This window comes from Centroberyx gerrardi, chromosome 6 (assembly GCF_048128805.1).
Source record: "Centroberyx gerrardi isolate f3 chromosome 6, fCenGer3.hap1.cur.20231027, whole genome shotgun sequence".
NCBI lineage: Eukaryota > Metazoa > Chordata > Actinopteri > Beryciformes > Berycidae > Centroberyx > Centroberyx gerrardi.
This window is the reverse complement of record NC_136002.1, coordinates 23,863,905-23,889,248: the sequence shown is the minus strand read 5'-3', so window position 1 is coordinate 23,889,248 and position 25,344 is coordinate 23,863,905. Positions and strand designations below refer to the sequence as shown.

Genomic DNA, 25,344 nt, shown 5'->3' with positions numbered 1-25,344 from the left:
ACCACAGTGTACACAGACAGACACACTCTCCACACACACACACACACATACACACACAAAACATAACTGGCCATATACTGCATAATACTGGATGGATACTGCATGGTCCTGGCTGCATACATAGTGCAACAGTAGGCCTCGATTGTTCCCCTCGGAGTTGATGGACAAAATATCTCATCACAAACATGAATATGGGGTTCAAGGCATTCAAAACACTTTTACAGCTACATTTAGATTTGATAAGCGAAGTGGCTAACACCACTATTCCAAAAAAAAAAACGAAACTATACAACTAACTATACAATTAGTTTGATTAGAGTAAACTGTCTCTTGTGAGTCATCTTGAAGTGAACAAAGCATCCATTCCATGTATATCGTATGCAAATCATCTGGAAACCTAGTTTTTTGGAAGCTAATGTCAACCAAATTGACTTTTTGTACCATCAAAGCCATAAACGAAATAAAATGCACAGAATCAGAGAGCACACACGTTTCTGTATTTGTTGACGCTTTCAACTGTAAAGTTTTTTTTCACAAGTCCACCTTGAAACTTGGAACTTAACTTTTCCCAGAATTCAAAGGACTCAAAGGACTTGCACCATTCCTGTACACCTTGGCCCCCAGTGTTGCCATGATCGCCACAACAAACATGGCTGCTGAGGTCCTCGTTGCTATGTGTGAGAGATTTCACCACCACCTTGTCCAAAGAGACTCTATTTAAAGCACACGTGACATGACTATACCTTAGGTCTACCTGAACGTATACATATATACCGTATGTCACATTAAAAGAGGCTGATTTTAATTATGGGATCATGATAAAAACAGATAATTCTACAGATCTTAACATTTTGGAAACTTTTATAACTTGTGAAATATGAAGTTTTGATGAGTTTGTTTGAGAACTAGCTGATTATTTGTGATAGGGACACTAAGTGAGACAGATAGGTAGACCGGTCAGTACATGCTGACTGACAAAAATGAACAAACAGACTGACAAAGAGATGAACAACAACAGTCAAAAGTAAAGCAGAAGTACAACGAGCTTCTTTTTAATCTATGTTCCAGCCAAGCAATCAAGTAGACTTTTCCTAACCATGTTTTATGAGCCACTACATACATACAGTATAGTCCTATCATTGTGCTGATTTGGTGACAGTAATAGGAAGATCAGTGCTGCTCTCTGCTGGTGATGAGAAAGAATGTGAAGACAGAATGTGAAATTACTACTTTTTCAATCCATCAAAATGTGTCTGATACTCTTACTACTTTCACTCCTTCAGAAATACTTTTGTCGTTGATTGGTTCTTTGGTGGATGGAACTGAATTCCTCTCTAAGTGATGTGTGATGTATTTTGATCTGTCATTACATAAAATAGGCTATATTCTGTTCAGGGAGCGCCGTAACTATTTGGACAACATTATTTGTTTTGGCTCTTGGGTGATCAGTGAAAAATAAACTTTTCAGCCATATTGGAACTATTCATGAACAGCAGGCCTTGGCATATATGGACAGTTTTAGTTTAATTCAGTAAAATAGCCATTTTGAATATGTGGTAAAAAATTCTTAGGCTACGGTGAATTAACCATCACCAGATAATTTAGATTAATACTATAAAATAGTAATTTACATCTTATTATAATGTTCTCTTTCAAGTCTTTTCACATTTCAGTTTATAAGAATGAGGCAATATGACGCACACTGGAGTAAAAGGAGAACAAATCAGCCTCATGTGTTTCTGGTGCAGAACTTAAAGGTTGAAATGAAGAACTCTGATGGTTGTTTCCCTCTATAGATTCCCTTGCAGAGCTCAAGAAGATAATTACTAGCAAGAAGCAACCATCAAAGATATTCAAGCTCAATTGCAGAGCTAGGGTGATTTTACAGTTTATACACAACTGAAAATAGCATCAATTTAAAACTAAACATCTGTCACACTCACAGACACCGTGTCATCCAAAATGTCCAAACACTTTCTGTAGCTTACTGTGCATTAATTATCTCAGGCAAGGAGATTATGTTTTCCCCCAATAAGTTTATCTGTCTGTCTGTCAGTAGGATATGTCAAAAACATATGAACAGATTTCCGTGACATTTGGTGGACAGAAACATTTGACCTAATGGTGATCCGAATCTGGGATTTTCGCCATTAGACAATGACCGTTTTTAGCAATAAATACAGAGATTTGATTCCAGGTCCTGGGGGTATGCTTGCATGGTCAATTTACTTAAAAATTTGAGTGGAATTATGTCTTTGGGTGTAACAGCAACTTGGAGAATTGTTCAGCGTGGGGTGCTCTCTGAGTGCCTGAGTTTAATTAGATTTTATGTTGATCCGACATAAATTTCAGAATCACTCTTATTGCCAAGTACATTGAATGTAGCCTACATTGATTTGCCTTAGTGACAGTGGCGCAGAAACAACATATAACCGTATACATGCATGTCTGTCTGTCTGTCCATGGTCCATCCGCACAAAAACTCAATTTCCCAGAATGCCGTAGTGAAACGCAGCGGCAGCGGAGGCGGGACAGAAGTTATCGGACGTTGTTGCTCGGAAACAGTTTTGCGCGCAGCATTTGTGTGCAACTCAAACAGCTCTGTTAAATGGATTAGTGAACTGGGATGCTACAAAACGATGCCTACTAACTATTCAACCACTGCTTTTGGTCATACTGTCATTTATCATCTATATTTACTCAGCTGAGGAATGAAGAGCAGAAAACTGAAGTCTGCCAAAGCTGGAAGCAGCAAAAAGAAAGGTGAAGTGTTGTCAGCTAACCTTATGTTGCTAGCAAGCCAGCTAAAGTTGTTTGGTAACGTTAGTTAGCGTTAGCGTCAGCTGTCAAACTCACATTAACTCGGCATGCTAGCTAACGTTAATTAACTCGTCTTGTGCTTATGCTAATGTTGTTGAGGTGCTCCGTCTTTCTCTCAAACACAGTCTCTTTCTCTGTGCTTGTCCTGCTCAGTAGTTTCATGCTTTCATTGTGTAAAGTCAGTGTTTAAGGTAACGTTAGTGGTGTAGCTAACGTTAAGTCTTTGTTTATATTAGCGTTAACGTTATAGCTCAGCTTCCTGGAGCTTTCAGATTTAGCTTTTCTGTTTCTGGCTTGTGCATAATGATGCTAAACGTATTTAAATACATTACATTATCCTAACATTCGCTCAGTATGTAGCTAAGAAGATGAAGACGGACACCATTTGCAGTACAACTCATTATTCATAGTAATAGTTTGTTGTGAGATCGTTTTGCTTGTGCCATATGTTTTGAGACGACCTTTACTACTTATGGCTTCATTAATCTCAACAGTATGCAAAAGTAAAATTCTTGTAGGTTCATGTTCACCACTTGTAAATACATAATAGTGTCAGCACATTTTCTCACAAAACTTTAAAGTCACACTGACTCAATAAAAATTAACCTAGCATACAGAGGTTATTGCATCACCAACATAATTAATATGGCACATATTTTATTCATTGATATGGAAATGAAAGAATGTACGAGGAGTAACTTAGGTTATAGGGATTTATTGTGGATGTTTCCCCTATATGCAGTGTGATGCATTTGAAAGCTTTAGAGGCATGAACCCCTATGCAGGGGTCTCTATGGCATTAAGTGTTTGTCATACCAGTAAATGAACTAAAAACAAATTGTGATTCTTTTGATTCCCGTCATTTGATGAGCTTTGTCCTAGGCATACATTGCGTTTGCATTGTTTGTGTCTTGACCTTGCTGTGATGAATAATAACGAAACTCTCTTATGCAGCTCCTAGTGATGTGTCCCCCTCCACCAGCCTCCCTCCTCTGGTCGAGGGCCAGCTGAGATGCTTCCTACGAGTGACAATAAGCAGAGTGTTATGGACGGTTCACAAGCCTCCATCTGCGACATTTGTCAGGTTGCGCTGGTGGGGAGAATCATCCAACGGGACACATTTTTGTCCACGAGATGGATCACAGGTGTCACAGAAGACCATCAAGACCACAACTCGCTTCCCCATCCGCTGTGGTCCAAAGCAGTTCACCTCATACCTGACAGGTAACTGAGCAGGCTTAAATATGTTTGAGTTTGCTATGATGCAAACATACTGTACATGTTTTTAAAAATTGCAACACATATGTCATGTCATTCATGAACAGACATGGGTTCTTTGGTGCTGGAAGTTCTGACAAAGCTGGATCATTTGCCGATCGCACGTACTCAGGTTGCTGGGATCTCTCGTCTCTCTCTGTCACAGTCCATCAGTGGGTTTTACACCCTCGTGTCTCCAACATCTGAAAAGTTGGGCGAGTTACAGGTAAATGGGAAATGGCAAATTTGAAGGCACATTTACCAGCCAGCTACATTTCTAGAATAGAATAGGACCTCCAAATGATAGTTGATTACCTGCCAAAGTGGCTGGCAAAGTAGACAAACTTACCAGCTACAGTAAAAATTCATCAGCATTTGGTTGGTGGCTGGTGTTAATTTGTCAACCAGTATGCAGTTACTCTTAATTAGCAGATATTTATTCTATTGATAAATATTACATTATACGTTATATTACATAGATTTGCCTTTTACCACCTTAGGTGTCCCTTACTTTGGAGCCCTTGACTGAAGCCTATGACAGCAGCAGCTCAGTTCCTGCCTCAGATATCAGTATTGAAGTACCACAAGTCACCACACTGATGGTTCCCTCTCAGCCCAGATGTCTCTCTGTCGGCAGTGGGAAAGAGTCAGGGAGCAGCAGCGGAAACACACCAAGGTTTGGTTGTTGTATTGTTTCTGTTCATAATCGGACGTCTGTTTCTTGTTGTCAGAGCAGAGAATGTACAGAACGAAGTCTAAATCTGAGCTTCATGATTTTATATTTTGATATAATATTTTCAGAGGGAAAGACCATTTATATTTCCAAAGTGCCCAGACAGACAAAGGCAAGGAAGAGTCATTGGAAAACCAGATGCCAACAACAGCTGTGAATCCCTCAAGACAGGAACCTCGTGACGGTCAGACAACCAATGATATCCTCTCAGGTTGGTTTCAACATGGCTGCACATCAGATGTACTTAATCGCAAAGGTAATTGACTGTTTTAACAATATAATGACATTTTCTCTTGTTCTCAGTTATTTTAGAGCGTGGCAGCAAGCTTAGAAACGCCATGGTGGTGTCAGCTTTGAAATGTGACCTGGATTCTGCCCCGGCTCTGAAAGACACCCCTCTCCCTCTCCCAAAGGATAACATCCTGCCATCCTCCAAGTTAGTGTTTCAAGAGAGAATGGCAGATCTGTAAAAAAAAATAAATAAATAAAAAAAATTGTTTTATTTATATCTACACTTACACAGAGAACACTTTCTCTAAGTCTTATATTCCTGTGTCTCTAGGTCGTCTCCTCCTCCCTGTGGGACGTTGCTACAAAATATTCTGCATGCTGACTCAAGCCTCCAGCACTCTCATCATGCTGCTGTAGTGTCAGACTGCCTCAGCCCAGACCGTCCCGCTGACATGGAGAACAGGGCTGTGGATCTGCTACTTGGCAGGTAGCTATATGTGATTCAGCATTTTCTTCCAAACTTCACAGCAAATATAGCCAGTGTGAATAAGAAGAATTGTTCTGTGTGTTTTTTCCCATGTCCATTCTCTCCTCTTTTTTTTTTTTTTAGATTAAACACATCTCCTCTACCTCTCTGGGATGGAGAAGGCTCCTCCCCCGAATCTCTGTCTGGACATAGCAGTGTGTGTGGGGATAGTGAGCTCAATGACCCGCAATATGATCAGAGCTTATTGGAGAATTTGTTCTACAAAACCCCTGTGAGTAGATGGTTTACTTATGATTGTCAGAGAAAACCACTTGTTGCTTTTATGTGTGATATCAATATCAGCTGACTTGTATCATAGCAACCCATCAACAGTGATTTTCCCAGAGAGGTTCTTGTAACCCATTTATGTTTTTTTAACTCGTCTTTCAGATGTCAGATATCAGACCAGATGACACTGAGGTGGAGGTTGAGAGGACAATATCCAGTAGCAAAGGTCAACAGAAGAAGAGATGCCAAGGTGCGGCTGAGAAACAGCTGAGGCAGTCTGGACCCAAGATTGTTAGAAAGTAAGTTATTCTCAAATTTGCTGTTTTATCTTCATTAGATAGATTAAATTACTTGTAAACTTCATTGGACAGTATTGTTGAAAAACAACTAATAAACAGGGTTCCAATGCTCATGATAAACAGAAAAAAAGGAAAAATGCTGATTGCCAATTGTAACGCAGGTGCAAGACTCAAAGTATTGTAGCCTAGAAAAATGGGAAAATAATTCTGCACACTGCAAATAAAAGGCTAAAGAAACTTTTTTGTCCTAGCTTTTTATTTGCAGTGTGCAAAATTGTTTTCCCATTTTTCTAGTTTCCAATGGTCATGGGAATCCTGGAAAAGTTATGGAATTTGAACATTTGTTTTCCAGGACTGGAAATGTTTTTGCAAAATTGGAAAAATGTTGAGATCCAAAAATTTGCAGGCTAAAATGCAACTGATTTGCAGTTACTCTGAGTCTCTCAAACAAAACAAATATTCAGTGTCATAGCATTTGTAAAGGTTGCTTTACATTATACTTCAGTAGTTTAGTCATTCAAATTTGGTATTGGGTCAAGGTATTGTTGTTCTCTCTAGCCCAAAGTCAGAGCATCAGCGGACTCTAGACGACAGTGATATTCTTCCTGGCTTGAATACGGAGCAGCTGACTGTGCTTGGTGGGATCCGGCTGGCAAGAGTGACCATTCACTCCCTGACTGTACGGACAGGCAGCACCACCACCACACCCAGAAAGACCTCTGGTAGAGGAAAACCTCCTCGACCATTAACCGCCAAGAAATGGTAGGGAAAACATTTTGAATTATTTTGATCTCATTTAAAAAGAAAAGATCATCATTTTGAGTAACAAGAGCCTGTGACATCTCCTCTCTTTTTGTAGCTCATATTTTGTGGAGTACGTGTTCCCTGTGGCGTCCAGTTCCAGTCGACATGATCGCGATCAGGTCGCAGCAGGAGAGGTGACCAGAGCCGTCTCCAGTAAAGTCACAGGAGGAGGTATGATGTGTTCAGATAGGCAGCTTTCATGAAACCTGTCAGATCAAAAATCAGTGGTTTTGCCATGAAAGATATGAGCTGGCCTTTGGTAAAGTTTCATTAAGGTATCTGAAGTACTCTCTTCTGTGTTTCAAGTGGTGAAGTTCGATCAGCGCTGTGTGTTTCCTGTGCACTTCAGTGGAGCAACAACTCAGCAGTGGTGGGGAACTGACCTCGTTTTCAGGATTTACTCCCGGAAGAGCGACCAAAAGAAGGTACATGGGGTAGACACAAGGCTTGTAATATTACAATATTAAAAGCAGTATTGGTTTAAAAACTACTTGTCTGATTGGTGCCAGTGTGTAAAGGTGGGTGACTTTCGCTCTGAGTTTCTAAGCATAGACAAAGGTACAAAGGTGTACCCCAGGGTTTGATATTGGGCCCAGTTCCCTTGTGCCAGCTTCAGGATTGGCTGGTGCTCCAGGCATCACATGTTAACTCTGATCTGGGAAAGACTGCTTTCAGACACTGTGCCTCAAAAACCTGAAATGATCTGAAGTGCTTTTTGAAATTAACTTGGGTCATTACCTCTGACAAAAAAGTTATGCTTTTGTCCTTGTTAGTTTGTCTGTCAGCAGGATAGTTTGGTGGTGATCTGGATCTCGGATTTACGCCATTAGACGGTTATTGATTTTTAGCCAAAACTATGAAATTAACAGAGGTAGAGGCTAGATTCCAAATCATAAGGGTGTGTTTTCAGGGTCAAGACATCAATTTAACTTACAATTTAAGTGATAGGAATGATGTCTTTGGGTGTAACAGCAGGTTGGAGTATTGTTCAGCATTGGCAGAGGTTTGTACTGTGCAAGTGCTAGTTTTAAAAGTATGATTTTAAATCTTACCATGAATGTAATGGTTTTGAATTAATGTTTTCATATATTTTATTTTATTTTTTAGTTTTAGTGTGTTATTATATTTGTGACTCTGACCTCTTGCTATTTAACCCGGCTCCTCTGAAAATGAAGCTCTGTCTCAATGACTCTGAGGTGAAAGAAAGGTTAAATAAATTAATATCTTACTTCCATGACAAGCTTTCAAACACAAATCTATTCATTAAAACTCAATCGGCATAAGGTACATGACGAAGGAAGGAAACACGGATGATGACCATAAATAAAAAAACTTGAACTTGTGTTGTTGCAGCCCGTTCCCGTCGGTGAGGCGGTTCACCCACTGCGTTGTCTGCTGCAGAGGGAGCAGCTGAGCCAGTCTGTTGTCTTACCTGTACAGAGTCTGGAAGGGAACAGTGAAACACAGGAGATTGGCCCTCTCAAGGTGATATGTTTTACCTAGACATTTATGTTTTCTAGTCCAATATTTATAATATAATAATAAGTGGCTATCATAGAAGGAATATTTATTTAATTGTGTTTTTCAGGTGTCACTAGAACTTGCTGCAGACAACAAAGATTTCTCATCTGCCAATCTGGCTGGGAGTGCTGCATCGCCTTCACATATCATATCCAGTCCACATAGAGAGCCCAGGTCCAGATCTCAGCATGTTGACACTGGCAGAGAGGAGTTACCAGCCGGCTCTGCAGGAGACTCCAGGCTGGATATGTGGAGTGTCCAGAGGGCCTCAAAAGGTCCGTCTCCTCATCCCAGCTTCCACGCATTTCCGCACAAATCCTGGCAGCAGGTGGAGGAGGACTCCGCGGTCCTGCTGCATGCCTTACTCATGGTGCCAGATGGAAAGAATTTCAACTGTGGGCCCATGCAGGCTCCAAATGTCTACTTGAACTGTAAGCTCTTTTGGTCCGATGAGACTGCAAGATCTGTCATCAGCTGGGGTCAGGCAAACCCTTCTTTCAACTTTGTTCAGGTTAGCTAAAAGAAATTAATCCCATAAGAAAAAAAACTGTTAAATTTGACTTGCAGGCTACAAAGGCTGCAAGATTCTCTCACGTGGTTGTTAAATAATCTACTGAGCCAAATTATATTTTTTTCTTCCCGTTTGTCAGGTAACTCCTGTGGCCTTAACAACTAAGCTGCTGGAGAGGATGAAGAATAACATGATGGTGATCGAGGTGTGGCAGAGGACTGGAAGCTCGGGGCAGGATCGACTGCTCGGCCTCGTTAAATTACCTCTTCACCAGTTCTACATGTCGTTTAGGTGAGTACCAGTAGTTATCATGACAGCAAATGGTATGTCTTAAAAATACTGTGCAACGTTAGCATCCTCTGATGGGACTAAATGGTATTGCTGCAAACCAAGATATTTTTTAGAGGTTTTGTAGTGTTGTTACTTTTAACATTTCAAATTGCTATGGTAACCATGGGGCCATGAGTATGGAGGACAGATTTGACCGTAATTAGAAAGAAATTAATAAATAAATCTAAAAATATATAAATAAATCTTAAAAAATAAAATGCATAAAATCCAGAAATAAAAAAATAAATAACAGTGAGCATAAATGAATAAATACATGAGTAAGACAAAACAATCAAACATGATCTATAAAGTCATTTATTTCCATATTTATTTATGATCACTAAAACTGTTGAAGACAACTGAGATATCTGTGGTTCAGAACAGGCAAATTTGGGGAGAAAATTTACATCCCCTTTTTAATGAATTTGACAACCTGCCCTCTGGGAGGCGCTACAGTATGCCTTCACCTCAAAGAATGTATCTGTAAGGTCTTTCATCCCACATGCCATGAACTTGCTGAATTCTTAACATCAAACTCGAAGCAATTCTCCACCAGGAATTGCAGTTTTTACAATGTTTTTTGTAAATATGAACCTGAATATGTACTGGAAGCTCTGTTATGATGTTCCTGTGTCTTGGGGTATTGATGTTTTTATTGTATCTTGTCTGTTTTATTAACTCTACCATAGTAAGGCCACATGTGAGGCTGATCTCTATTCTATTCTATTCTATTCTATTCTATGGTTTTGATTTGGGATTCTGCTTATATTGTACAATGACTTTGTATTGTAAAATAACAGAATATCTCTTTGTTTATTCTCTCCAGAGATCCAAAGATCACCCACCTCCTCCTCCAGGCGCAGTACCCTGTTTTAGGGGTCGACTGCTACATGCCAGTTATTGATGTGTTCTCAGGTAGTTGCAAGGGAAACCTCAGGGTCGTTTTGGCTATGGGCCAATCAGAGCAAATACTTGCCCTCCAGCGTACGAGGGATGAAGAATGTGGCTCTGCGTCTCATCTTCTGAGACCGGTCCACCTGCTTGATCACCAGCCACATTCACAAACAAAGGTCAGTGGGGATTTCTGCTACATTAGGCTTGCAGCATTTTTTTTATTTCCATGTTAATGTCAGACATACAACTAAATGTTTACAGGTAGAAACACAGCGCAGAAGAAAAGAAAAGAAGAAAAACTTACATACCTATCAATGGGGAAATAGGTGGGGAGCAACATTTACCGCCACCAAATTTTACTAGATAAAGATGTATAACTAATTTCCAACTGTCAAAATGAACCCTACTCCATTTGAACTGTACAAATAAGCTACGAGGCAAACTAGGTGCAATTCAGTGTAATTATCTAGATGTTTAGATAGGGTGTGTCAGTGTGTGAAGTGTATGCCCCTGCCTTTTTTATGACTTATGATCTTGCTCAATAAGTTCATAGACTAATGGAAGTGCTATTAAACAAAATCAGCAATGGCTCTCCCAATACAAATATAATTTCAAAGTTTGAATTTCAGACTCCATCCATCATCTCTCTCTTAACTCTGCCCACCAAGTTTACATTTCTTTATTTAAAACGTACGTTTGTGTGCACCGCCACCCAAAGAATGTCACGGTCACTTTCTCATAGACAAAAGCTGCCAACCGCAACACATGTTTTTCCCTTTATGAGTAGACATAGACAAGAATACACCCTGCCTATGTTCAGAAGGTCACCAGGTCCATTTCACCATGTTTCACTATCTCGTCTATCCCTCAGGTGAGTGCAGCACCAGAGGAGGCTATGAGAGAGCATCTGTTTGTGATAAGAGTGGAGAAGGTGAACGGGCTGACGCCACTGCAGTCCACAGTCTGGGGAGAGGCTGACTGCTACATCCAGTACACCTTCCCCTCTCAGGAAGGCGGCCCTGCTGCAGATCTGGACCCAAACCTTATAGAGAGTAGTAAGGCAGTCCATTTCAGTGGAAAAAAAAACTTGAGAATTCTTTATTGTGTTTCCTCTGCCTTGTTCTAACCCATATCTCATCCCCAACAGCTGTGAACCTAAAGCAGTTTCGTACTACCACCACTCTCTGTGTCCCTGACCCGATGTTTGGCCATAGTGAGACCCATGTGCTGTTGGCTCCTGAAGGAGTTCCCGTCCAGAGGCTGCTGCTCAGCTCTCTTTCAAGTCAAGGCCTGACCAGTGGAGGGGGGGTCCAGTTTGAAGTGTGGTGCAGGTCAGTGGTTGTTACTGTCTGGCCCAGCTGCAAAACTGGAACTTGAAATGTTGATTATAAACCTGAAATTTACTTTACCCCAAACCTTGACCTCCTCAGAGGCTTTGTGCCTAACCATTACCTTTAACAGAGATGGAAAAAAGTGATGAATGACTTTGAAGGTGAAAACTTATATCAGAACTTCTGAATGAATTCTTACTGGTTTCATAAACTTGATTAATGCGTCTTTGCAGATATTACTATCCAAATGTCCGAGATCAGCTTGTGGCCAAAGGAATGCTTCCGCTGTCAAAGCTGTGTGCCATGGTGACCATGCAGCGACAGCAACCTAATGAGGCTCAGCTGTTCTCCCTGCCCCTGCTGCCCAGGACTGACGGTCCCACAGCGTATCAGCCTCAGCCCTCAGGTACACACACACACACACACACACACACACACAGAGGGATAACAGTGTAAAATAAACACATAGCAGATGTAATGTTTTGAAACTTCTGTGTCATTCCTTAGGCTTGTTAGATGTGTGCATTCAGTACAAGCACCGGCCCCTGAGACCTGAAGGACAGATGGGCAGGGGGGTTGCTGCTCGTGTTGTGACTCTGGTGGTTCAGCTGCATCGAGCGTCTGGTCTGCAAGCAGCAGCAAGGTACATCACTCCCACTGCACTGAGCTGTCTGATAACAGTTTCTAGCCTGTCTTCAACATTTGCTACTGTACAATAAGTTGCATGACTACCAAGGGTGGAACAGTGTATGTCAAAGAAATCACGGCTGATATACAATCTATGGTTTGTGACGCACACAGGCCCCTAATTACAAACAGTTTATTCATGCTAATGCTTTGAAAACTGGACAGTAATGGCTAATTCACTTGCTCCTTTTGCCTGCTGTAATTTTCACAGCTAGTAAAACTGTCAGATGTAGTAGTATGTCACTGTTTGATACACTACTGAAAGTAATAATTATTCAAGCTGTGACAAATTGTTTGACAAAGTTAGGTGAGCTGTATGCAGCCAGCTCGGTAGCTATAGCACTATAAACCTCATACAAACTAACAAGCTGTAGCCGTCTTCACAAGCTGATTTCAGCCATAATTATCTCCATAAGTTCTGTGAATAAATGTTAGAAAATAAGAACTGCAACTAATAGATGTGTTCAGATTTATTTTTGCAGTGGTGAAAATGTATTTCCGTATTCTGTCCCAAACAAGCAAAACAGTAAATTCCATTCATTTTGCTTACAGGCAGCAGTGAACAGGAAGTAATGTTACTAATGGCTGTGTAAAGTCCTGGCATAGGTACATTTATCACCAGAATAGAACTGATATTTACAAATCACCTTTTTGGTAGGTTAATCACCTGGTTGGCTGTTCCACCCCTAATGATATTTGACTCTTTGAGTGTAAAGAAAAAACATTAAAAACTGTTAAAAACCAAAATCCATGAAAAATACTATTGGGAAAATCCAAAATTGGGTTAGAAAGTTTTAAAAAGTAATTGAAATTATTATGAATAGGATTGTACTTCTCCGTATTTTTCTCATTGCTTCCTTATGGATTACAGTGTAAGAATATTGTAATTGAAGGTGTTTTCTAATGCTTATAAACATTGCCCTGACTTTTGCCAGTTTGCTATTTTGCTTCTGCCTTTCTCTTGCAGGTTATTATCAGAGCAAGACGAAAGGTTCCAGTACTATGCTGAAGTCGGAGTGAATGCGTACGTTACAGTCCAGCTCTCCTTCTTGCCTGAGAGTGAGAGGAGGCGCACCCGCGTAGCCGCCAGGACCTTCTGCCCGGAGTTCGACCACCACATGGAGGTTCCCTGCGATCTGCAGGTTCAGAGGAGCAGCGGAGAGACCTGCAGCCTGGCCGAGCTGCTGGAGGAGGCCTCAGCTGTCTTCACCATCTGGAACAGAGACAGTCGCAAAGGTCTGCACTGTAAGAGAGGGTTGGGTGATGGTGACACCATTTGCCACAATATCAACATAAGAAAAATATTAAAATATAAAATTGAGCAGGACATTATTTCTGTGCCCAATGACAGTTCAATATGCCAGGGATGTGATTTAAAAATTTTTCTAATTTTTTCATGCACAAGTAATTTGACTTGGTCGATTGGTACTGACACATTATAAGACAGTTATACAGTACAGGACTGACATACTACCTATAGGTACAGGACAAAATGTAATAGGACATCATACACAGTTCAGAGAAGACACACTGCTTGACAGACGACTAAACATAAACATACTGTACTACAAGTATATATTCAAAGCAGATTGTTCCAGCATAGCAGCATTGGCGTAGCTGGTCAAAATAGTGCGGTGTGCAGTAGTAGCGCAAAACAACTTCAAAAGGATCTGCAGGTACAGTAAAGTCACAGATATGCAAACTACAACCAGGTTGTCATTTGAATGTGAAAACTGAGGTGAACACGTTTGAATTAACAAAGTCGGTCTGCCAGTTATTCTCAACAAAGTAGCTCCAGGATGTACATCTGGATTGCAAATTAGTTTTACCTCTCTGGTTTTTAGCTGGGGGATAGCGTTGTCACAAATACTGTTTGGGTTGTTCCAGGAAATGGGGAAGTGTGCTAGTTTTGTCTTTTTTTTCTTTTTTTTTTTGTAACCCAGTTTTAGTCAAAATACACCTGTCGTTTACACTGATTTCAAGCATTACAAACAACATTAAACAGACTTTTTACAACTTCACATTACATCCTCATGCTCAGTTGACTCTACTCTATACTGTTAACTCAAATCAGTTTAAGAATGAAAAAAAAAAAACATAAGATGTTTTGGTTTTTAGTTTCCAGGCTATCCTTTTCTTTATGCTTGGTTTAAAAGATTGCGATTCAGAAACAACATCCTCAATTTACTGATGAAATATCTATATGTAATATCTACAGTATCTATCTGTAATTTACTCATTTGTTTTGTGCTATTTATCATAGCGATGGACACTCCTAAATCTAAGGACACAATGCTGGGCACAGTGAAAATTCCTTTGGCTGATCTCATCCATAAAAGAACAGGTATGTTGCACTTCTACTGATTATGTGACTAGAATAGAGATTTCCTTTGATCACACAGTCGGCATACACTCACTGTCTACCTTCTCTAAACTCCAAGGTATTTCTGGCTGGTTTGGAGTGTATGTACCTCAGGACCTGGGTCCTTCTCATGACCATCACATCTTGGTCGGGGGCCTCGAGATCTCTATCAACTTTGCCCACCATGCAGATAAGGAAAGGGTCATTAAAGCTGCCCAAGGCTTGGGTTGGGAAATGGGCCAGAAAGACTATGAACGGCAGGATGATGAAGAGGCCTGGGAGGAGAGCACGAGGACAATGTATCTGACATTTTCCATGCCCAGAGCATGGATACCTGTCCACTGCCTGCTCCTGCCGGGCCACAGTGAGCTGCAGCGCTCCACCTACTGCTACTTCAGATACAAGTTCTACAACCAAGAGGCCTTCTGCTCCCAGATGAAACACCCTTCGGCAGAGGAGGGTGGGGAGGAGGGCCAGGCCACGGTAGTTTTCCAAAGCACTAGGACTGTGAAGCTCCGGAGCAGCCAGCCCCTGATGTGGTATCTTAGAGAGGAGAGGTTGGAGGTTCAGGTGTGGGTTGCCTTTAGGAAGGACAAGACGCGGAGGCCTAATGACACGGACCGACTGGTGGGGTCAGCGTTTGTCGATCTGTCCGCTCTTGCCAAGAGGCCCAAGCACAAGCTGACTCTCAGTGGTATGAAATGATTAATTACATAAAAAAATAATTGATTATTATTGCTTTAGTAAAATCATGGCTGTCTTAATGTATTTGAGGTCAATTACAGCTGTGTTTTTGGTCTCACAGGAGTGTACCCGCTGTTTAGACGCTCAGCAACAGATCTGCATGGTGCGGCCCTCAGGGTACACATCACCCTGAGCACAGGTTGTCTCCCTGGGGGGCCCTCTGCTGGAGCTGACAGCCAGGTGGACGTTGACAGCCAGGGGGAGCTCTTATCAGGAGAGGAAGAGACAGTAGATCGAGGCCCCTCACCCACCACCACATCCAAACAATTATGCACACAAAGCAGACACGAGAACAAATCCTCCACGGGTCCAGACCTTGCAGATTTGCAGCGCACAGAGATGAGCGTGGAGGAGTCCTTCCCCGTGACCATCACAGTGGACAGGGCCATGCACCTCAGTCTGAAAGGTGAGCTTGTGACCTGAAATCTATGCTTCTTTCCTGCTCCTTGTGTATGTGCAATAATCTGTGTGTGTCATCTTTCTCTGTCAGGCTGTCCTCTAGCTGAGCGCAATGCAGCGATGCCGTGCTGCTGTGTGTCCTACATCACCGCTGACTCTGCTGAACCAGTCTCCACTGCAGTCATAGACAACACTGACTGCCCCATGTGGGACCACCACCAGGAGTGCAGGTAGTGTCATGTCACAGACAAGAGCTGAAATCTTTCAATACAAATGAAACTACCGATGGTTATTAAACATTGTCAGTCTGATGTATTGTTTTAAAATTACAGGCTTTCAAAGCAGCTACTGGTAGATCCACAACAATCTCTTGTGTTCAAAGTCTGGCACAAAGGAGGTACAGTGATGGAGTTTCACTTTATGATGAATGTTTTGTTGATTTTATTTGATACATTTCTTAGTTTTTTGTGTTGTTTTGTTCCTTTAGACATGGAGAGGGTGATTGGGTTTGCCTCTGTAGACCTGTCCCCCTTGCTGTCTGGGTTCCAGTCGGTGTGTGGCTGGTACAACATCACAGACTTCAGTAGCCAGTGTCAGGGCCAGCTCAAAGTATCCATCTCTCCCCTGAAGGGTGTTCAGGAGCTCCGGGGGCAGAGAAAATCTGTGAATCAAGAGGCCTCCAAAAACTCACCGGTGAGAACTGAATTCATATATGCCATGTTGTCCTTACCTATCTAATTTGGAACAACCCAAGTTATCACAGAAAACAGTGTCTCAAACAGTGTATTTTTTAAGATATAACAGTGAATGTGTTTTATTAACAGGCTTTATTCCAAGCCCTCCCTCTCAGCTACCATACCACAGCCACATACAGCAGCTTCCCTTCTCACATCAGTCGCTACCCTGAGCAGAAGATCACATCACCTGACCAGACGGAAAGGCTATTCTCTGAAAGGTTTCTAAAACGGTGTTATTCACACATTTTCATTTAGGTGTTATTTAAAATATGTATGCACATACTTAAATGATCTTGCATAACCACTACTGTATTTATTTGTAATGTTTACAGTTGTCCCAGGCCCAGTGAGAGTGACCGTCATTGTGAGCACATGGACAATGTACGTCTTTACCACCAGACTCTACAGGAGCAAACAGCAGCTCATTCTGTCTGTAACAGCAGTGCCGGTGATATCCATCCTTCCAGCTCAGTTTTGTTCTCAGCTCTCAGGTATTAGTCCTCAAAAAATAGACAGTCGACTGACATCATGGCTTTGTAAACTGTTTGCTGTTCAAAGACTGACAATAAACCTGTGCTTTGACTAGGACTCTGAATTTTTTTTTCTTGTGTTTCCAGGAAAAATCTAAGCGAGCTTGACAACATCCAGAGATACTTCAGCCATAAGCTTTCAACTCCCACATTCCCGTCTATGAGTGAGCAGAGCTGTCATGCCAAGCAAGAGGAACACCGGGACTGGGAGACAGACACATGCCAGCTTCTTCTCAAGTCCAACCAGCTGGTCGGAGAGGTCAACAATCTCATTAGTGGTGAGCTCCTCTCCCAAGGGGGTCCTCCCAATTATTGTCACTGATAACAGGGTCCGAAATGACACCCACCAAGTGCCAAATCCTGGTAAAATGTATTTTTGGTGTATGAAACAATGAGGGTCACCTGCCACACTGGCTGGTAGCTTTCTGAGAAGATAACATTTGAATGTTTTGGTTATATACATTCTTTGCCCCTACTGACCACTGTACACTCTCTGACCATGAGCCAATCAAATCAAAGCAATGGCTCTGTAAGAAACTGGTTCCTGACTGGCTGCTTGTTACGCTGCTCTACACAAGGTGATAGCATCTGAACTTCTGTTTCTCTACAGTCTGGATGATTGCCAAGCACAAAGTTTCTTGGAACATAACATTATTCACATTTGGTGACACATACCAGGTGTGAGGCCAACAACAAGAAAAAATGAAGACAAGACAAACAAGTTAAACTAGACAAGTCTAGTTTAGCTGGGCAGCGAATGCAGCCTGTGAAGAACATTGTTTGTCAGGAACTGAAAAATTTTACCCATGACTTCCTTTCCATAAATGCTACTGGACCCTCTTTTCATGTAGGTTCCAGAAGATACTTCCTCCCTATTGAAAGTCAGTGAGACATAGGGAAACATTTTCAGGCTCTTCGTTAATATCCTGTGCCCTAAAACAGCCGCTGTGGCATGGAAAATGGATTGGAGTGCTCTGAATCTACACATATAGTAGACTCAGTGCAATTAATTTAAATAGGATTAACTACTACTGCACTGGCATATTGCCGCTCAGAGGTCCGGCAAAAATAGATCCATTGTACAAATTAGTGAGCAAGTTTCAATTTAAAATGCTAAATCTGCTCACACAGTACCTGATTCTGTACACAAAATAGCACTGAAAACAGATAAGATAACATGTTTCTATGAAAAATATATATGAATTATTTTGGCAGGTAATGTTTTTTTTAGTTGCCGGAGCTTCATAGGTGAGCCAAAAAGTTAATTTTGGACACTGTGATTACATTGGCGTATGATAACTTTTAACCTAGGATCAGATAGTAACCACCAAGACCACAAGAAAAAAACATCACTGCAGATACCTGAAGTAGCAGATTTCAGGACTTGCCTGAAACAAAAATGATCTAAAAAAAATAAGCATGTTTTACTAAAGAGAAATGCTGCTTAACTCTTCACTGTTCACTTCACCTAGGCCTAGATGGACACCGCCTGGAGACGATAGCCTCTAACCCCCAGAGCAGCTCACTGACTCCCCCCATTGGAGACGACAACCCCCTACCCATGAACTCTGGCACTTTCCCTGAGAGTGTCTCCAGTCCACACAGAGCTTCAGAGTCTCCTCTAGAAAATGTGTCTCCTCAGCCCTCACCGCTGCCCAGCATGTCTGAGGACCATATGGACTCCCAGGCCGAGGAGGAAGAGTACCGCCACCAGCACAGAGCCGCCGCTGTGTCCGAGGATGAAGAGGGGGAAGGAACCGCTTGCAGAAAGGACGAGGAAGCTGATGACGAAGAAGATGACAATGATGAAGATTACGACGTGGTTGTGGTGAAGCCTAGGCATCTAAATGAGGTGACATCTCTAACAGACAAAACCAGCCCCTGGACCAGCGTCCTGTCAGACCCAGACCTCGTTTCTCAGGAGAGCCTGGAGGCGCCAGAGGAGCCGCCGGCCAGCCGTTACCCTGAACTAACCCAAGAAGAGGAAGAAGAAGAGGGGAACAGGCGGTTAAGATCACACACTGGTAATCTGCAAGATGAGAGCCCTAGTGGAGAACACAGATATACCAGTCTAGAGGAAAGCGAATACTTTGATTCTTACCGATCTAATGGATCAGTAGGAGACGTTTCGGACACAGAGAGAGACGGCGAGCGGACAGAACAAGCTCTAGATGAGGGACAAGCAGCAAGAGAGCCCAACACCGCCCGCAAAGGGTCGGGCGACAGTACTGCTCACTCCGAAAACAAGTCTCCGATCTTATCACCCAACCCGCAGCACACCACAATCACGGACACTTCATGTTCCCTGCATAACCAGGACACACAGTCCCAACTGTATCCTTCATCAGTGTTTGATGTTGTCTCGCCTGTCTGTCACATCAGGGTTTGTTCTTATTAATTCAGTGTTTGCTTTTAAGCTCTGATTTTTTTTAACACTCTATATTAAGCTTGGTTCCCCTGGAGGTCCCCAATTTCTTCCTCCCCTCTCACCAACTGGAGGCATCTATGAGAGTCCTACGTTTAGCTCCTGCTTTCTCCCAGCCCTCCAGTGACCCAGTGAGTATTTATCACCAAACCCACTTCTGGCTTCACCCCCCCCCCCCTACATTTCATTCCCCTGTCACTGTGTAACTGAATATGTTGGTATAAATCCTTTGAGCTAGTTTTTACATTAAATTAATTCCTTGTTTGTATCCGTTCCTCAGAGCTTTTAATGACTAATGAGGCAGCGATCCGAGTGGAATTTGCAGTCGGTTGGCATCAGAACCAACTGCCATGCAAAGCCGTTATTAGTAGGTCACTTTGTACCGTTACGCCTCACTTGATGCATGTTGAACAGCAGCCAGTCAAGAATAGTGACACTGCGTACCAACTTGAGTTCAGTGTAACTTAACTCTCATTTGTGCTGCGTAAACATGTGGAGGCCCACTAACAGAATCTGACTTATGCAATCATTTTAAATCTGTGCCATGCCTAGTAATGTTGAAAGGAAATTCGCCCTAAAATAGCGTTCTTATGTTATTCCTTTGATCTTGGACAGACAGAAGAGCTTCTTCATTAGTAGTGAATTAGAGTCAGACTTTGTGTATACTATAAGACTGCTCAGGGTGATATTCTAGGATCATGGGAACATTTTCTGGTTCATATCTGTTTGTATTTGTATGTAAAAAAAAAAAATCTACCCACAGTCAAGTCTCTAATTCAGTGTTAATGGAGCAGCTCCGGTTTTGTGTTGTCTTGTCTTTCTGTTACTTCACATATTAGAGCTTTGTGTCTGTAAACTTTGGTTTTAGGAAAGGATTTGAGTTCACAAAATAATTGAACTGTCTTAAGATCAAAGGAATAATGCGAATTGTGCTTTCCATTTCTCACCTTCTGGTCCGGCCTTAGCCAGTACCCTCTATTTAAGGACACTGCTGTGATGTAAGTAAAGGTCTGAGGTGGCATTTTATTGCCAGAGGTAAACAGCCTCTTGTGCCCCGAGTATTAACTCCGGACTTAACAGAGGAGGCCCTGGTCGGTGGCATTTCCTGCTGACCCCAAACTGTAGCACAGTATAGCCAGACTCTTACAAAGGGGTGTCACTTTTTTGGGAGTGACAAAAGGTGGTGTGGTTTTTGGCAGTGTGTCATGAGTTAAACATAGGGTAGTGGTATGAAGAAATAAAAGTGAAAACGTTGTGAGACAGCAGGCCAAGCCTTCAGCTAGAAGGCTTGGCTTCAAGTTGATGCCATGATGGCAAGTATTCGCTCTGCTGAAGCGTGTTTGAGCAAGATTTTGAATCCTTACCTTCTCTGTTCTGTAGTTGAACCTGTACTTCGATCTACCTGTGGAGGGGGAAGCAAAAAGAGAATTAAAAAAAACTAGAAATAACTGCCTCGTGGTTGTATGCCTCCGCCAACAAGTCAAGTTGCAGTTTACATCCATGTCTGTCCAGACTCATAAAATATATGCAGTGAAGACTTTGAAGGAATTTAATAAAAGGTATTAAGTGTATTTTTTGGCAAAATGGAAGTTATCACTATATTGACATGTATGATTCCAGTGAATAATTTCCAGTGAGAAACATGCTGTCTTCACTTAGAGACTATTTTTACAGAGGAGTACAGAGGACTGATAGAGAGCTTCGTCACATGGTGCAACGACAATCACCTGAAGCTCAATATCAGCAAAACCAATGAGCTTGTGGTGGACTACCAGAGGAACAGGAGGCCCCCTGTCCTGGTTGTCATCCAGGGAGAGGAAGTGAAAAGGGTGGACTCATACAAGTATCTTGGGGTCCAAATCAATAAAAAACTGGACTGGACTCACAACACTGAAGCCCTCTTCAGGAAGGGACAGAGCAGACTGTTCTTCCTGAGGAGACTCAGATCCTTCAGTGTGTGCAACAGGCTCCTGCAGATCTTCTATCAGTCTGTAGTAGCCAGTGCTCTGTTCTTCGCGGTGGTGTGCTGGGGTGGTGGCATCAAGGCTTGGAGGTCAGCAGTCTCAACAAGCTGTTAGTCTATGAATCAGTCTTTTCAACAGGTTTTTTAAATTAATTTTAACAGTCTTTATTTATTGAACATATATAATTAATGTGATTATTAGGTCAACTTAAAGGATTTTGGTGTCTGCAAAAGTAAGTGACAGCACTTCCACCGTTTTTGTAGAATGACCCAAGATCGTTTTCTCAGCTACAGTGGTAAGCAAAACATTATGATGTCACAGTGAAGTTGACCTTTGAACTTTTGGATATAAAATGTCATCACTTCATCATTTTATCTTATTAGACATTTGTGTGAAATTTTGTCATAATTAGCGTATTAATTCTTGAGTTATGGCCAAAAACGTCTTTTGTGAGGTCACAGTGACCTTGACCTTTGACCACCAAATTCTAATCAGTTCATCCTTGAGTCCAAGTGGACGTTTGTGCCAGATGTAATGAAATTCCCTCCAGGCGTTCCTGAGATATTGCGTTCATGAGAATGGGACGGACGTGAGGTCACAGTGACCTTGACCTTTGACCTTTGACCACCAAAATCTAATCAGTTCATCCTTGAGTCCAAGTGGACGTTTGTGCCAAATTTGAAGAAATTCCCTCAAGGCGTTCCTGAGATATCGCATTCACGAGAATGGGACGGACGGACAACCCGAAAACATAATGCCTCCGGCCACGGCTGTCGCCGGCGCGGAGGCATAAAAAAAGAGTATAAAAAAATAAGTATTTAATTTGTCAATATGCTGCAAAATTGAGGAAGCACAGTAACATCACTAACAGGCATTATGTTTTCGGGTTGTCCGTCCGTCCATGGAGGAAATTTCATTACATCTGGCACAAACGTCCACTTGGACTCAAGGATGAACTGATTAGAATTTGGTGGTCAAAGGTCAAGGTCTCTGTGACCTCACAAAAGACGTTTTTGGCCATAACTCAAGAATTCATATGCTAATTATGACAAAATTTCACACAAATGTCTAATAGAATAAAATGATGAAGTGATGACATTTTATATCCAAAAGTTCAAAGGTCAACTTCACTGTGACATCATAATGTTTTGCTTACCACTGTAGCTGAGAAAACGATCTTGGGTCATTCTACAAAAACGGTGGAAGTGCTGTCACTTACTTTTGCAGACACCAAAATCCTTTAAGTTGACCTAATAATCACATTAATTATATATGTTCAATAAATTTTACTGGACAACTATTTATGCTGTAGCCTAATTGTTTAGAAAAAGAGAGTTGTGTTGGGATTACTGTGTTGACAGCTTTTATTTCATTTCTTAGACCAGAAATTAGACCAGATTTTTTAAAATATAGGCTATATTGTTAGAAAAAATTATAACATATTTATTGAGCACAAACAGTCTGTCTTTCTATAGTTCAACCCTCCATCCGTTTTTTGTTAGCCTATTTTTTGCATGATTCTCAGCTGCTTGATCTCAACTTGTAAATATGTCTCAGTGATCAGCGGCACACACACATGTATGCTTTTAACATGTTCAGGTACATGACTGTACAGTTTTCTAATTTAATTTGCACATAAAAAAATGACAAAACTGTATTGGCTGGCTAATTAGCTTTGCCAAGATGGCAAGATCCAGGCAGACAAACAAACCAATCTAGATAACAACAACTAACAGCAACTAACATGATACATCTTACATAGTCTACATGTATTAACATAGTATTTTGCGCAAACATCCGTTAAGAACGACCATTAGACCTTAATAAAAAATATTATTTAAGGGGAAGGTGCATTAACCCTTTGCTTGGATGTCCCTAACCAAATAGACTACAGCCAAACCAACACATAATTATTTATTTTATGGCAAGCGCAGCTTGTATTATAAGATGTTTGGACATTGTCGGGCTTTTAGAAAAAAAAACAACCTGTTGAAAAGACTGATTCATAGACCTGTTGCACACACTGAAGGATCTGAGTCTCCTCAGGAAGAACAGTCTGCTCTGTCCCTTCCTGAAGAGGGCTTCAGTGTTGTGAGTCCAGTCCAGTTTTTTATTGATTTGGACCCCAAGATACTTGTATGAGTCCACCCTCTTCACTTCCTCTCCCTGGATGACAACCAGGACAGGGGGCCTCCTGTTCCTCTGGTAGTCCACCACAAGCTCATTGGTTTTGCTGATATTGAGCTTCAGGTGATTGTCGTTGCACCATGTGATGAAGCTCTCTATCAGTCCTCTGTACTCCTCTGTAAAAATAGTCTCTAAGTGAAGACAGCATGTTTCTCACTGGAAATTATTCACTGGAATCATACATGTCAATATAGTGATAACTTCCATTTTGCCAAAAAATATACTTAATACCTTTTATTAAATTCCTTCAAAGTCTTCACTGCATATATTTTATGAGTCTGGACAGACATGGATGTAAACTGCAACTTGACTTGTTGGCGGAGGCATACAACCGCGAGGCAGTTATTTCTAGTTTTTTTTCTTAGAATAGTCCATAGTACAGTTCAACTGGGTAAGACCTTGTCAGCTGTAGAAATGGAAAGGCATGCCTGCGTCATGCCGGCATTGCTGAATCCTATTTCAAGAAGGTGTGTGGAGATACAGCCGTAGGTCGTGTAGTTAGAGGTGGGTGGCGGCTTTGCTGGGAACATAGTTTGCAGGACCTTTTGAAGAACCGGTTCAAGCTAGTCACTCGTTGTTGATCCCAAGATTGTACTCCATGTACTGCAGACTGACACGTTGCAAGCCTGTTTCAGAGCCTATTGTGATTACTCATATTTCTATACATTTGCCAAAGAAAGGCTTGCTCCGTTTGCGAGATGACTAATGCGTTACCACACACCTTCAACACCGAATTAAGTCTCATTTGACTGATCAGCATGCTTGTTTGTTTTGAGTCAATATTTGATCATACAGTGAGTATGTATTCTATCTTTTTCAATCAAGACTGATCACAACTGCAGTAAAGGCCTCCTCATATGCTGCTTTAGGAGACCATTTGCTGGCATGATTTCAAATGTTAAATAATTGAATTGTTGTATTTTTGTTTGTTCTTCCTAGGGATCTCGCTCTGCGATGCACAGCATTCCCTATCGACGAGCTCCTCGACCGAGGCCCGATATATCAGCCGCATCCATGAAGAAAGAGACTGCAAGAATAGCCAAAATATTTGCAGCTCATTTTAATGACGATCATTAGCTCCTTGTTAGACTTGTATTGACTGGTTGGCAATTAATGATCACGTGCAATTGTGTTTACTGCTTAGTGGCTTCAGATTATGAAAAGATCATGTAAATTAAGTGTAACATTTTGTACTTTTATAAATAAATATTTGCTATGTGTTTACAATAATGGATGCCTTTTTGTATGTTGTGCATACAGATTACTTACCTCTTTAAGAGATATACTTTGACTTTTTTGGCAGCTGGTATTACATCTGTGGTCCATTCAATTTTTTGGTTTAAACTAAAAACCCACTGCAGAATGTAATTCACGTGTTATTTCTGTGATCTTGGATAGTTGAGATCTGATTTGTGTGCTTGAACATGTCTGCAATAACTCAAAGCAAACTAATCTCTTAAGTCATCAAGCAATACTCCTGGAGCAAGCAGCTCCCTGTACCCAGGATGATTTGATGGGGACATGGGTACTTTTTCTGGTTCAGGACCACCATAATATGAAATAAAGCTCAAGTAAACATGTCCCATGTTTAATGTTTTCAAGTCTAAGTTTTGGCTACTTGGCAGTTATTTTGGTGATGGCCTACTTTATTGTGTGGGCTACATGTTTGTACTCGTTTTAATAACATTAATTTATATCATCGTTGACCTCTGTCGGTGGTAAACAAATGCAGGTACACCCACAACGTGCCTCGAGCTGCGGCTGTCTGTACCACTTTTCAGCATCACGTCATTTGTTTTTCCTATTATGTTTTAAACCCCTCAC

The 25,344-nt window shown here is 41.5% G+C and overlaps 1 protein-coding gene across 1 annotated transcript; it reads left to right on the top strand.

Moving 5' to 3' along the window:
* Positions 1–2,616: 2,616 nt before the first annotated feature.
* Positions 2,617–25,100, top strand: c2cd3 (C2 domain containing 3 centriole elongation regulator). The gene is made up of 33 exons (XM_071911395.2): positions 2,617–2,763; positions 3,775–4,044; positions 4,146–4,303; positions 4,578–4,753; positions 4,879–5,021; positions 5,114–5,246; positions 5,373–5,528; positions 5,652–5,799; positions 5,958–6,094; positions 6,653–6,856; positions 6,954–7,069; positions 7,205–7,323; positions 8,252–8,383; positions 8,487–8,930; positions 9,070–9,221; positions 10,087–10,330; positions 11,026–11,209; positions 11,302–11,485; positions 11,719–11,891; positions 11,993–12,128; positions 13,140–13,408; positions 14,436–14,516; positions 14,614–15,228; positions 15,340–15,684; positions 15,769–15,907; positions 16,010–16,074; positions 16,165–16,370; positions 16,502–16,632; positions 16,747–16,905; positions 17,032–17,222; positions 18,417–19,278; positions 19,392–19,500; positions 24,460–25,100. Exons 1-33 carry the CDS (start codon positions 2,712–2,714, stop codon positions 24,595–24,597), a joined length of 6,771 nt encoding a protein of 2,256 aa, XP_071767496.2. The 5' UTR covers positions 2,617–2,711; the 3' UTR covers positions 24,598–25,100.
* Positions 25,101–25,344: the final 244 nt, after the last annotated feature.